At 46.2% G+C, this 14,784-nt stretch overlaps 1 protein-coding gene, 1 non-coding gene and 1 pseudogene across 4 annotated transcripts in view; 1 reads left to right on the top strand and 2 right to left on the bottom strand.

Moving 5' to 3' along the window:
- The first annotated feature begins 250 nt into the window (after window positions 1-250).
- The window catches only part of ARHGEF2 (Rho/Rac guanine nucleotide exchange factor 2), a 54,989-nt gene continuing 40,455 nt past the window's right edge, over window positions 251-14,784 (top strand). For all 3 annotated transcript variants that reach the window (XM_020285097.2, XM_076000228.1, XM_076000227.1), the window contains exons 1-3: window positions 251-342; window positions 10,717-10,994; window positions 12,442-12,556. In XM_020285097.2, coding sequence (XP_020140686.2) covers window positions 10,738-10,994; window positions 12,442-12,556 — 372 coding nt within the window. In that variant the 5' untranslated portion in view covers window positions 251-342; window positions 10,717-10,737. The remainder of the gene's footprint in view (window positions 343-10,716; window positions 10,995-12,441; window positions 12,557-14,784) is intronic.
- On the bottom strand, window positions 4,244-4,890 carry LOC142875973 (peptidyl-prolyl cis-trans isomerase NIMA-interacting 4 pseudogene; annotated as a pseudogene).
- On the bottom strand, window positions 7,858-7,961 carry LOC142869720 (U6 spliceosomal RNA). Its single transcript, XR_012918293.1, has one exon. It is a non-coding gene; the product is annotated as a U6 spliceosomal RNA (small nuclear RNA).

The following is a 14,784-nucleotide window of genomic DNA, read 5'->3' as shown; positions in this document are numbered from 1 at the left end:
AGGACAGAGGGACCCAGGAGTCCTCAGGATCAAGAGTGGCACTGAAGGAGTTAAAGGCCTGGTCACAGCACTGTCTAGGGTGTTTGAAGTAGGGTGGAGAAGGGAAAGGCTATAGTAGTTGAAGAGGCAGCTGGTCTGGACTGGAATGAGTCCCCCCTGTTCCCTATGCAAACTTCTGGACCATGAGCAGTGCCCTTAAAAGGACCAAGAGACGGGCTCCCCCATTGAGGTGCTGGACTGGATTCTTAAAGGGGCCACTTGAAATAGGACTTTTACCTGCACTGAAGTCACCAACTGAGAGCAGGAACGAGTCACCTATCTTTGGGATATCTCCCAGGTCTGGTGAGTTTCCCTCTTCCCTTTCCTAGGTCCTTACCCCATGAATGAGAATTCCCCAGAAGTGGAGATCTCCAGGAACCCCCCCCCCAGCACCCCAGGAAGTAGCAGAACAATTCGAAGCTTCTTCTATCCAGCCTCCTGCATTCAGCTCCCATTTTTAATTAGGGGTCGTACGTGTGGGGGCATAAGGATGTGTGTGTGTGTATGTGTGTGTATATGTAGGCAAGTGTGCAAATGGGGAATCACACTAATGACCAACAGTTAATTAACACAACTGTGTGGCAAATGATGCTAAACTAAACCCTTTTTATGCATTCTTCCTTAATCCTCATAATCCTATGGTGTTGACATACTATAATCCTTATATTAAAGATAAAGTTTAGAGAAGTTAAATAACTAACCTATGCCAATTAAGAGGTAAATTGTAGGAGTGAGGTTCAGATTAAAATTCATCTAACACCAAAGTCCATTGTGTTGTCTTTTGGTCTCTTTTTCTTTTTCTTTTTTTTTTTCTTTTGAGACAGAGTCTCACTGTGTTGCCCAGGCTAGAGTGCCGTGGTATCAGCCCAGCTCACAGTAACCTCAAACTCCTGGGCTCAAGCAATCCTTCGAAGGCCTCAGCCTCCCAAGTAGTTAGGACTACATGCACGCAACACCGTGCCTGGCTAATTTTTCTATACATTTTTAGTTGGCCAGTTAATTTCCTTCTATTTTTAGTAGAGACAGGGTCTCACTCTTGCTCAGGCTGGTCTCGAACTCCTGAGCTCAGGCAATCCTCCTGCCTCAGTCTCCCAGTGCTAGGATTACAGCCGTGAGTCACTGTGCCTGGCCTTTTGGTCTCTTTTTCTTCCTCAGGAGATATAGACCCCAAGGATGATTCTGAGGTCTCAAAACCTTGACATCTTAATTCACCGAGGGGCCCCTTTCTCTTGTGCCTAACATTGTTTCTTTTATTCCACGGGGTTAATTGTGAGATTTAAAGGGGTACCAACTCATACCTGAGAGCCAGGGACTTCAAGACTCCAGATTACCCCATCCATCAGATTAGGGGTTCCCTGCTCCCCACCCCAACTACTTTTAGCTATTTCCTGGGATCTGATGGGTTAATTCCCTAGATCACAGTGGCCAAAGTCTTCTCAGGTGTGTCCCTCTGAACCTCAGACCCTTTTTTGCCCCACCCTTCTGGCATAACACCTGGAACACACGCCAAGAAACACGCAGGAAGAATAGGACTGGCTGGTCTTGCCCCTTTTCTTCCCTGTCCCCCACAAACAATGGGCTACTCTGGGGTCCCAAGTCCCTCGTAGCATAAGCATAACAGCTACAGGCCCAGCAAAAAGGAAAAGGACAGGGTGGCTAAGTTCAGTTTGCAAACCAATAAAAAACAAAACAAAACAAAAACAAAAACAGGTACTGACACTTGTAAGCACAAAGCAACAAAATTCCTGACTGACTGCAGAGCCTAGTACACCACAGAGATAGTGATGATTTTAGGGCAAGTGCAAGAGGTGCCTGTGGATGACTTAGAGGGGGATGTGGTTAGATTAGCACACTGGGGATACTTGATGTCTTCTCAGCTTTGAACCTGCAGAACTAAGTGCTATCAATAAAATTGGTAGCTCTGCTGTGGGCCCTGAGGGCAGGTGGATGCCTCTCAGGAGCCAACAAAGCGTATGGGGAACCTGATGGCTTTTGCACATACTAGCCCCTGCCCTACTCAGAGACAGTACCCAGGCCCCACCATCATATTTGTGTGTAGACCCTTCTGGGTCCTCGTCTCTGTGCCTGACACTTAGTAGATGCTAAAATAATGTTTGCTAAATAAATGAATCATCTATATCCTTTATCTTTCCTTTCATTTTTGGAATTGTGGTACTGCTTTCTGGCAGTTGACAGGAAAGTCAGAGAAAGAGAGTGAGTTCCAAGACACCAGTGTTCAGCTAAGTCAGGCTGATGGGTAAAACAGGGAGGTATTAGAGACATGGGTGCTCCTGCCATAGAATGAGGAGTCCGGGGAGCAGAGGTGAGAAGGAACTGTGATTACTGGGGCTTTTTTAATTTGAGGCTGAGAGAACCTCTGCTTTAGCCTTCTTTGCATGGCACTGTTGGATTAACGATTTACTTTCTATGGGAAAAGAAACAGTAGGTTAAATTTTGAACCATCAAAGGGATTTCTGTGACCCCTTCCCCCTAGGGCCAGGAGATATGAAAGAAAAGCCCGCAGACCATGTCATCTGGCCTCTCCCTTCCTCCTCAGTCTTTATTATCTGGTTCTTTTGTGTCTTCTCCATTATTGCCCACCTTGGTAGATTTAGGATCCCAGAGCTAAACTCAGGAAGCCTCCCAGGCCGCCCAGGAGCTAGCCAGCATTGCCCCCAGTCCATGGTGCCTGGCTGTTTGGTTGCTGCCAGCAGTTTCTACCCCAGTGTTTATTGGCAGCAAACATAACCAGAGCCCTGCCTGCCAGATCACCTCATTCAGAATTCTAAGATAAAGGGAATAGAAAGGACAAATGTAACTTATTTGGAACCCTGCCCCACCTGTAATTTCTTTTGGAAGCTGCTTCCTTTCTTTGGCTAGGGTCAGGGAGGTGGGGGTAAGGGGGTGAAAAACAGTGTTGCTAGATTTCTTTCAAAGCTAAGCCATTTGCTTTCTTTGGGAGCTTATTTTCTGGTTTCAGAAAAGAACTCAAGCTCCATAGTGTGATGGATCAGTTCTGAAAACTCATTTCTACCTTCTATCACCCTTGTAACTTCCAGTAAGTTACTTAAGCTCTCTGTGCTGCCTGTTTCTTCATATGTAAAATAAAGATAGTAATGCCTATTTCAAGAAATGGTTGTGAGGATCGCACAAGATGAATGTAGGCACTCATTAGAGGTTAACTCTCTCCTGTAAGTTCCAGATGACGTTTAAGAAATGGGCATAGGCCAGGCGCGGTGGCTCACGCCTGTAACCCTAGCACTCTGGGAGGCCGAGGCAGGCGGATTGCTCAAGGTCAGGAGTTCAAAACCAGCCTGAGCAAGAGCGAGGCCCCATCTCTACTATAAATAGAAAGAAATTAATTGGCCAACTAACATATATATAGAAAAACATTAGCCAGGCATAGTGACACATACCTGTAGTCCCAGCTACTTGTGAGGCTGAGGCAGTAGGATCGCTTAAGCCCAGGAGTTTGAAGTTGCTGTGGCTAGGCTAACGTCATGGCACTCACTCTAGTCTGGGCAACAAAGCGAGACTCTGTCTCAAAAAAAAAAAAAAAAAAAAAGAGATGGGCATGGTAGGGTTCTCAATGTCCTCTCTTCCCCCTTGTTGCAGAATGACTGGTTGGTGTGCAGTAAACCTTAATGCTTCTTTTTTATCTCTTTTCTCCTCCTTCCTGGGATTTTGAGACCCAGTTGTTATAGATCAAGAGTCTGCAAACTTTTCCTGTAAAGACTCAGATAATAAATATTTTAGGCCATACGGTCTCTGTTGCAACCACCAACTTTGCTGTCATAATGTAAAAACAGCCATAGATAATATGTAAATGAATGAGTATGGCTGTGTTCCCCAAAAAACCTTTATTTATGAGCATTGAAATTTGAATTTCATATAATATTTTTGTGTTTAAAAGTATTCTTTTTTTTTTCAACCATAAAAAAAAATAGTATGACAAAGCTGGGTGCAGTGGCTCAAGCTTGTAATCTAAACATTTTGGGAGGCTAAGGTGGGAGGATCACTTGAGGCTAGGAGTTCAAGACCAGCCTGGGCAACAAACACAGTAAGACTTTGTCTCTATAAAAAAGAAAAAATTACTCAGGCATGGTAGCACACTTATGTAGTCCCAGCTATTCAGGAGGCTGAGACAGGAGGATTGCCTAAGCCCAGAATTTGGAGGTTATAGGAAGCTATGTTTGGGCCACTGTATTCCAGCCTGGGTGACAGACCAAAACCGTATCTCTAAAAATAAAAAAATAAAATAACTGAGTACAGATTTGGCCCATAGACTATAATTTTCCAACCCCTGCTCTAAATTACTGGAAGCCATTCTATCCCCGACTTCTCTTTGAAAAGGATAACTTTATCAGGGTTCATCAGTGTCCCAAAGAACAGAAACACTTTCTTTTTTTTTTTCTCCTTTCATGTTATTTGTTTACTCCCTTCAACCATAATAATATGATATCCAAATTTTGTCTTAACTGGTAGGTATGTAAACACAGGTTTATCAGTCCCACTTACAGGCAAGGCAAATGCTGCTGCTTGAAAATGTCCCACCATGCACCCTCTGGTCATTCAACCCCAGTCACCCCCTTGCCTGGCTTTATCTTCACTATATTGTATAGCCACTTCATTGAATCTCATTCCAGACTGTAACTTTTCCATGGCTTCCATGATTTTGGTGTGTTTTTCACACAGAATGTGTCTGACCTTTATTGCATTGCCACCACCTTTAGGACCCTGAGCCTTCTTGTCAGAACCGTCGCTCCCAGAGTCTGCTCCCCCTTTCCTCCCTTTTCTAGAACCACTTTTTCCTTTGAGCAATATCTTCAAAACTTGCCATTGCATTTTCAACTAGAAAAGCTATTTCTTTTTTTTTTTTTTTTTTTTTTTTGAGACAGAGTCCTGCTTTGTTGCCCAGGCTACAGTGAGTGCCATGGCGTCAGCCTAGCTCACAGCAACCTCGAACTCCTAGGCTCAAGCAATCCTACTGCCTCAGCCTCCCGAGTAGCTGGGACTACAGGCATGTGCCACTATGCCTGGCTAATTTTTTCTATATATATATTAGTTGGCCAATTAATTTCTTTCTATTTATCGTAGAGACGGAGTCTCACTCTTGCTCAGGCTGGTTTTGAACTCCTGACCTTGAGCAATCCGCCTGCCTCGGCTTCCCAGAGTGCTAGGATTACAGGCGTGACCCACCGCGCTCGACCTTAGAAAAGCTATTTCTTATTGTTCTTCTTGCTCTGGTTGCATGTATGTTTTTCCATCAGAAGTGGTTTATGATAATAGTTCCCATCACAGTTTTATTAGTGTCAATCCATGGGTTATTGATTCTCTCTCTCTTTTTAAGATAAGATAATGAGTTGCCAACATATAATGCCTATTTCTGCTTCTGTCTTGGACCTTCTTCTCTCTAGTTCTCTGTTTCAATATGTCCTGCCTTCTCTCTACCTCTAAATAATAAGAACAACAATAATAATAGTATTTATTGAATACCTAATATGTACCAAGAACAATGTTAGTTGCATTGCATACATTATCATCAACTCTCTGAACATCCTTACAAGGTAGGTATCATCATTCCCATTTTACAGATGATTCAGAGGCTCAAAAAACTTAAACTAGTTCCCAAAGTTATGTGGCTTATGAAGGTGGCAGAGCTAGTAAATCTGATGGACTTTAAAGCCACTGTAGCCCCTAAAGAAGTTATAGTCTCAGAGTTTTGAACAGATGTCTCCATTAAAATATTATATGTTCCCATCCCAGCTCCCAGTAGAGTGTCTAACAAATCTTTGATGACTAGTGTAACCTGTGAAGGTTACATACTCGGACGAGGGACAGGAGACACTGATGGTCTGTGATGGTGGGAAAACCATCTGATCCAGAGGCAGGAAGATAAGTAAAATAACTTCTTAGAGCCCTTTCCTGCTTCCCCCCAGCCCCCATCTCAAGCATCTGATCCCAGACCTATTTCAGAATCTCCTATCTCTCTGCTCAGGAAGCAGGGATATGACATAGTGTGATCTCATTTGGGAGCTAAATAAAGCCATTTGTGAGACCCAGCCCTGGCCGCTCCCTTGTACCATTTCCTGAGCTCAGGAGGCTGGGGAAGATGGAAGGGGGGCTGGGAGAGAGCTAATGGAAGGAGAAGCAAGGAAGATGCACAACGATGGGAGCCCCAGCTAGAAATTCAGAAAATGGAGGAGGGAGGGTCACTGGGTGGGTATTGAGGAAGGCTTGCTAGACCTCATCTTTTTGAGGGACAGAATAAAAATTATTGGCATTATAGCATGGGGCAGGAGAGGAGGGGGGGAAGAGGATGTGAGGACGAAGTTTCCAGACAGATTCCATTTCACAGAGGGCAGAGACCATAAATGAATGGCAGAGATGCTGGGAAACAGATGGATCTTTGAGAAGAGGTCAGAGTCCAGTTGGTCTGAGCTGGAGGAGGAAGGGTAAGGTACATAAAGATCTCAAGATCACTCTGGGAGGCCGAGGAGGGTGGATTGCTTGAGGTCAGGAGTTCAAAACCAGCCTGACAGGAGCCAGATCCTGTCTCTACTATAAATAGAAATTAATTGGCCAACTAATATATATAGAAAAAATTAGCCAGGCATGGTGGCACATGCCTGTAGTCCCAGCTACTCGGGAGGCTGAGGCAGCAGGATTGCTTGAGCCCAGGAGTTTGAGGTTGCTGTGAGCTAGGCTGACGCCACAGCACTCACTCTAGCCTAGGCAACAAAGTGAGACTCTGTCTCAAAAAAAAACAAACAAGATCTCAAGATCAGAGATATCTGTCAGTGGGGCCAGGGTGGTCGGATACTATCTCCAGTAGGCAGTGTCTCTGGGGATGGAGGAAAGGCAAGGCCTTGTGTTCACTACATTTCATTCACCTTGCCAAATTCAGCCCTGTAGGCACAGGGATAGCAGGTAGAAGCTGGGTACAAGGATACCGCCCAACCCGACTTTCTGCTTCTGGGAGGTCACCAAATGTCAGAGCACCCAAGATCTACCCAGTGCCCTGCCTCTCCCTGGTTGCTGCTCAGTTTCTGTCCTGTTTTAGCTCCTATTCCTCTTTTCCTAGTGTGTATCTCCAGTTTCTTCTCTTCTCACCACTCTAGCTTCTCACAATATTTTTTGTCAACACCCTTCTGCCTTCAGATCTCAGCTCTGGAGGCCACTGGTTGGCAGGGACCATACCCTGGCCCTCAGGGTCTGACTTGCTCCCTATGGATCTGCCCACCCTATTTATTTTTTTTAATTTCAGGGTATTATTATTATGAGGATACAAACATTTTGGTTACATTTTATGTCTTTGCCACCAGGCGCGGTGGCTCACGCCTGTAATCCTAGCACTCTGGGAGGCTGAGGTGGGCAGATTGCTCGAGGTCAGGAGTTCGAAACCAGCCTGAGCAAGAGCGAGATCCCATCTCTGCTATAAATAGAAAGAAATTAATTGCCCAACTAGTATATAGAAAAAAATTAGCTGGCCATGGTGGCGCATGCCTGTAGTCCCAGCTACTCGGGAGGCTGAGGCAGGAGGATTGCTTGAGCCCAGGAGTTTGAGGTTGCTGTGAGCTAGGCTGACACCACGGCACTCACTCTAGCCTGGAAAACAAAGTGAGACTCTGTCTCAAAAAAAAAAACAACAAACAAACATTTTATATCTTTGCCTCTCCCTAGCGAAGGTTAGAGGCATGCCCTTCCCCTCTACAATGCTCACTGTGTCCTTTAGTTGTGATTTTACCACCCCCAAGCCCTAATCCCTGGAGAATATTACTACCATGTGAGCACCATAGTGTTAATGAGTCAGTACCAAAAAATATGGAACGCTTCACAAATTTGTGTGTCATCCTTGCACAGGGACCATGCTAATCTCTGTATCATTCCAATTTTAGCATATGTACTGCCGAAGCGAGCACTGCCCACCCTGTTGATAGCCACACTCACTCAAAGGCACAGGACGAAAGTTTGTAGGCAAGAAGGGAGAGGATCTCTTCTGGTGGCTGGCTGAGGGGTCCCCTCTACATTGCTCCAGGATACAATGAGCATGGCTGGGCACAGTCCATGGCCAATTTCCTAGCCTTTTCTCTCCTTAGACTCACGGGGGGGGGGGGGGGGGGGAAGCAGCATGCCATCTGCAGAGGCCTGAGCACCTGTCTCCCTACCTTCCCTGTGGTGAACAGGAACACAGTCGCCCCAGACACAAACACTTTCTCCTCAGCAGTCCTGGATGAGGTGGGGACAGTGGACAGATTGCAGTAAGAGAGAGGAAAGTGGACTGAAGGGACAACTTTCTGACAGCCTGGACTTTCCTGGGGCGGTTAAGACAACTTGGAGAAGATTGGACACCACCACAGAAAGCCTAGGAGGAGGGAAGATTCTGGTTGTCTTCCTGGGCACTCCTCACATGTTAGTAGCTGGGGTGGTCCTGGCAGAAAGGGAGCCTAGAAGACTCATTCTAGCAGGTCTAGAGAGACACAATCTAGGAGTGAAGTGCTCAGAGGTATGTAGTAAATGTTAGTTCCCTTCCTGCCCCTCCACCACCCTATACTCTCGTACCTGGTACTTTCTGGAGTGGGGCTTATTTTCAACTTTAAGAGCACCTGAGAGTTCTTAACCTCTGAGACACACTGAGGCAAGCCCTAAAGCCAGCCCTGAGTGTTGGGCAGTGAAAAAAATGCCCATTTGAGACAGAGTGAAGGGAATGTGTTATGTGGCTGATACTTGGAGCCCTTCTCTCTGTCACATAGGAGAAGTCAGAATGGCTCTTACTCCCCATATGACCAGAGTCTTAGAAGGAAGACATCGTAACACTTTCTCACTAATGTACCCTTTTCCCCTGCTACTTTATCACCTGGAATCCTCCCCCTCCCCCTTGACCAAATCCTAACCACTTCACTCCTCCAGGCACACCTCAAAGGCTATCTAATTCCTTCTTTTTAAAAATTTATTTATTTTTATTTTTTATATATTTTGTTTATTTATTTTTTTAGAGATAAGGTCTTGTTCTCTGCCCTGGCTGAAGTACATTGGTATGATTATAGCTCACTGCAGCCTTGAATTCCTGGGTTCAAGTGATTCTCCTGTCTCAGCCTTCTGAGTAGTTTGGGACTACAAGCATGTGCCACCACGCCCACCCAGCTAATTTTTTCAATTTTGTGTAGAGATGGTGTCTCACTACATTGCCCAGGCTGATATCCAGTTCCTGGTCTTCCAAAGTGCTAGGATTACAGGTATGAGCCACTGTGCCCAGTTCTACTTTTATTATTAAAGTTGGAGTCTCACTTTGTCACCCTGGCTGGAGTGCAGTGGCTCAAGCACAGTTCACTGCAGCCTCAAGCTGCTGGGCTCAAATGATCCTCCTGCCTTAGCCTCTCTAGTAGCTGGGACCACAGTCACGAGCCCCCGTGCCTGGCTCTATTTCCTTCCCTTCCATTTCTCTTTTGTGAGACTCCCAACTAGTCATGTGTACTCACTCCTTTGATAGCCCAAAGCCTTTTGTTGAAACTTGTCTTGTGGCATTTGGTATACTCTAGCCAGTTATTTAGTCATTTGGGATTATATTGTGATTGTCATTTGTGTTATTTAGTCATTGTGATTTGCTTTGGCTGGTGTACACACATGCACACTCATTACACTGTGAATGCCTTTTGAGACAGAGTCTCACTTTGTTACCCAGGCTACAGTGAGTGCCATGGCGTCAGCCTAACTCACAGCAACCTCCAACTCCTGGGCTCAAACAATCCTGCTGCCTCAGCCTCCCGAGTAGCTGGGACTACAGGCATGCGCCACCATGCCCAGCTAATTTTTTCTATATATATTAGTTGGCCAATTAATTTCTTTCGCCCGGCCGACTGTGAACTCCTTGAGGACAGCAGTTCCTTGATGACAAGAATTCTTGAAGACAGGACAGAAACAATAACTATTTCTTTATTTTTAATTTTTATTTTTTTAGAGACAGAGTCTCTCTTTGTAGCCCAGGCTGCAGTGCAATGGTACAATCATAGCTCACTGCAATCTTGAACTCCTGGGCTCAAGCAATCCTCCTGCCTCAGCCTCCCCAGTAGCAGGGATTACAGGCATGTACAATCATGCCCAGATAATTTTTTCTTTTTTTTGTAGACATGAGATCTTGCTGTGTTACCCAGGCTGGTCTTGAACTCTTGGCTTTAAGCAGTCCTCCTGCTTTGGCCTCCCAAAGTACTGGGATTATAGGCCACTATGCCTGGCCAATTTTTTAAAATGTTTTTTAGAAACAGGGTCTCCCTATGTTGCCCAGGCTAGATTCAAACTCCTGGGCTCAAGCAATCTCAGCCTCCTGAGTAGCTGGAACTACAGGTATACACCACCTCCCCTGACTGGGACAATATCTATTTCTCTTTGCTTGGCTTTCTGTCATATAGGTGCTCAGTAAATGGAATAATAATGAGCAAATGAGGATCTCTTTATGTACTAGAAAGAATACTGGACTATGGGCCAGAAAACCTAAGTTCTAGATTTGACTGTGCAGTTAATTCCCAGTGTGACCCTAAGCCTACTGTCCTCCGATTCTGTGCGTCAGTAAAGTGCAAGGTGACATGATGCTCTGAAGCCCAGCTGACTATGACACCCTTCTAGTTCAAAGATTCTGGAATTCTAGAACTCTGCTCACTCTTTTGTTTCTTCTTGACTCAGACTGGCCTGCGTGTGCCTCCCATGAACAGGGCTGTCCCAGAGGTCTTCCTCGCAGGTGGAGATCCGGTACCCCGAGGCCGCACTCGCCGCTGCCTGTCTGCAGTGGAATCCAGAGAGCAGCTGGAGGAAGAGGAGGAGGAGGGTAAAAAGGAGGGGAATGGCGCCCACGCTGTACCCCTCCGAAGGTCAGGGGCTTTCCGTGTCCACGGTCACAACTATGACTCCTTCAAAAGACATAGTTGGGGGCCTTCCAGAGAACTCCAGGACCCACTGAGCAGGTAAGCCCCCAGGGGACCTCCTGTCGCTCCTTCCCTCAGGCCTAGACCTTGGAGAAAGTGGTTGACAAGGGATATTTTGGTGCCCTTGAAGAATGACAGAAGCTGAGGAGACCTGGGCCTTTAGTCCTTTCCCTGAAGAATCAGAACCCAGGCCTATAGCGGGCATTTGGGGAGGATGGACCTGGCCTTTCGAAATGTGGCTCTCCCCCATGGCCCCTCCTTCCTTCTACTTGATCTCAAGGGCAGATTGAGGGTGGGAGTGGGAAGGAGCTGTGGAGTTGGGGTGAATATTAGGACACTTCCTCCACCTCCCACTTTGGGTTTCATAGAACCATACAGTGGTATCAGCACTGGAAGGAACTCAGAGATCATATGGCCAATCTCCTCATTTTATAGATAAGGAAACTGAGGCCCAGAGAACTTTTTGAGGTTTCTTAAGAGACGTGGTCCTAGGGTTGGGGTATTGGGTCTGTCCCATTCCCAGATTCCTGCCAACCTTTTGGTTCCAGGTTGAGGCAGATCCACAATGTCTTGGATTAATTCATAGCACAGCACTGCAATGAGGGGTCAGCTGTTCTTACTCAGAGTTCTGCATATGTTTGGTAGACTAGGGCAGAGGGACCTATCTCTTCCCTCTCCCCTGGAAAATCCCTGACCACTTCCCCAAAGACAGAGGAAGTCAGAAAGAGAAGGTCTGGGGGGTCAGCATGAAGAGTACAGTGTCATTGCAGGGGCCTTCTGGCCATGGAAAGGCACTGTCCCTCTGCTTTGATAGGGGTCCCTGTGGACAAGTTCCTTTAGCTCTGGTGAGTGGATCAACCTTCTCTAGCTCCTGGGCAGGGCTAGCTGGGTTGACTGAGTGGATGGGACCCTGGGCCTTGTCCTTGAATTGGCTTAGGCAGGAACTTGGGTGAGAAGCAATGCCTACAGGGCTTGCCAGGGCTTGTTGCACCTTCCTAAGAGCAGCTGGTTGAAGGCAAAGATGTCCGAATGCCTTGGTACTCCTTATGTGGTACTGTCTATATCTCTGGGTCTTTCAGGTGTCACCCACCTTTCATGATCAGGCATTAATTCTGCCCTGTGGTTAGAGAGGGAAGGGAGCGCTGAGTGCACTATTTAGCTGAGTAGGGGCAAGGGTTGGCACAGCAACCATGCAAGGAGTGAGAATCCAGCCTGCCCTCTGCCTCCTCCCCATGAACACTGGCTTTCTTCTGAAGGACAGTACTGTCCTTTGGCCAGCAGGGGACACCCTTGCCCGTAGCCATCTCTGTAGCTCTGCCAAAGGAAAGCTCCAAGGGGAAGTCAGTTTGGGTCTGGGCTGTATCTATGCCAACAGGAAGGGCTGGGCTGGGGGCAAGCACCAGGGCTGGGCTGAGGCGGTGTTCCTCCCCGGTGCCCGTCACTGGCCACTGGATCCAGAGGGCAGTGGTGGCAATGTGTGTTTCAGGAGACTGCAGGCATCGGGATGCTCAGGCCCCCAGGAAGCCCCCTTACTGCAGAGCCAAGAGGAACTGGACACCCTTCTGGGACTGCAGCAGCAGGGTGGCCAACCCTCCTGCCTGGTATGCACAGACGGATCCCCATGGAGGCCACTGCCTTGCTCTGCCCTCCTGCCCCTTGCCTTTCCTAGCCACCATTCTGTGTCTCTTCTGTTCTGCCAGCTGCTAGGTCTCTCTGTGCCCAGGCATTGCTCTGACTCCTGATCAAATCTGAATTTGTCATCTATACCCCTCTGTCTGCTTCTCTGGGTCTGCATGCTCTGTCCCTGACTCTTGGTATCCTGCCTATGTCTCTTTCTCTAAGACTTTCTGTTTTTTCCTTTCTGTGTCTATGTCTCTGTGTTGATGTGGGTGTACTGTTCCTCTCTCATTAAAAGGCCTCTGTTCCCCTAGTAGTTATAACCACTTCTTTCTGTGGACCCCATATTTCCCAGATTAGAGCTGAACTTATTATCTGTGGGATGTAACTAGGCATCTGTACTCTGAAAGACAATAGTTCTCTAATAAGATAATCATATTGGTTGCAAAAGGATATAGTGACTGCCCGGCCTTCCTTGGCTTAAAGGAACCTAACAAGGCATCTCAAACCGGCATCTAAGGTCCACTGATGATGCAAGAGGGCTTTGGAGACACCACTGGGTCCACTAGCTATGAGCCCCTGAGACACTAGATGTCTCAAGCCTGGTTGGTAAGGTTGCCTCCCCTTTAGCTCATTCTCTAACTGGCCAGGGGTTCCAACACTGGCCTCATTGTCTGGGTGCCTATAGTCCAGCTGAGAGAAAAGGGCTGTGTACAACTTGTCAGGGAAGCAGCAAGAACCCCACCTTACCCTATCACCTCCTTTTCTCTATCAGCATCTCTGCATGTCTTCCCCCACCACCATTTCAATGTGGTTTAACAGAAAGAACACAATTTTGGAGTCAAAATGACTCCTAGATCCTTCATTTATCAGCTAAGCAATTTATTTCATCTTGCTGAAAATCAGACTAATAAAACTATCTTTTAAAGTTACTATTATTAAATGAGAAAAAGGTAAGAAAGTGCCCAGCACAGAGGCTGGCACACAAGATCAGCTCAATAAATGTTTTCTTCTTCTTCCCTCCTTTCCTTTATAAATTCCCTCTCTTCTACCTTTCTCTTCTTCTCCTACTTTACCCCTTTTTTGTATTATATGTTTTCTTCTTTCTCCCTTTTCCCTACTATTTTTCCCCTTTTATTATGCCTTATGGCTTTTTTTTTTTTTTTTTGAGACAAGAGTCTCGCTTTGTTGCCCAGGCTATAATGAGTGCTGTGGCATCAACCTAGCTCACAGCAACCTCCAACTCCTGGGCTCAAGCAATCCTACTGCCTCATCCTTCCAAGTAGCTGGGACTACAGGCATGCGGCACCATGCCCAGCTAATTTTTTCTATATATATTAGTTGGCCAATTAATTTCTTTCTATTTATAGTAGAGACGGGGTCTTGCTCTTGCTCAGGCTGGTTTCGAACTCCTGACCTCGAGCAATCCGCCTGCTTCGGCCTCCCAGAGAGCTAGGCCGTGCCCGGCCTCATTTACCTTTTTAAAAATAATTTTAAGGCCTCGTGTGGTGCGGGTCATGTCTGTAATCCCAGCACTTTGGGAGGCTGAGGCGGGGCTCTACCTCACATGGCTGGGGAACCTGTGGCCTTGGAACCACATGTGGCCTTCTGGATCCTTTTGACTGAATCCAAATTTTATAGAACAAATCCTTTTATTAAAATGGCTGCAGCAGAGAAAGATGAAGCTTTTTTTTTTTTTTTTGCCTCCTTTGGTGGTTTAAAAAGAACAATCTTGAAACCAAAAGGCTGCAGGTTCCCCACCCCTGAAAGAGTTCTCATTGATCCACATTCTCTCCAACATTTAGTGTCATCAGACTTCTTGAATTTGCCAATCTAGTGGTTATAAATCTCATTGTGGTCTTAATTTGAATTATATTCATTACAGATACAATTGAAGATCTTTTCATGTGTATTGATCATTTGTATTTCCTCTTTGTGAAATTTCTGTTCATGTCTTTTGCCCAATTTTCTATTGAGTTCTTGGGTTCTTTTTTCTTTATTGTTTTGAATGTGTTCTTTATATATCCTGAATACTAATCCTTTGTTTTTCACGTGTTGCAATGATCTTATCTCAACTTGTGGTTTATCTTTTTCCTCTCCTATGGTGTCTTTAAATAAACAGAATTTCTTCTTCCTTCCTTCCTTCCTTCCTTCCTTCCTTCCTTCCTTCCTTCCTTCCTTCCTTCCTTCCTTCCCTCCCTCCCTCCCTCCC

This window comes from Microcebus murinus, chromosome 2 (genome assembly GCF_040939455.1).
Source record: "Microcebus murinus isolate Inina chromosome 2, M.murinus_Inina_mat1.0, whole genome shotgun sequence".
In the NCBI taxonomy this organism is placed as follows: Eukaryota; Metazoa; Chordata; class Mammalia; order Primates; family Cheirogaleidae; genus Microcebus; species Microcebus murinus.
The sequence above is the reverse complement of the archived record's forward strand: the minus strand, read 5'-3'. Positions and strand labels throughout refer to the sequence as shown.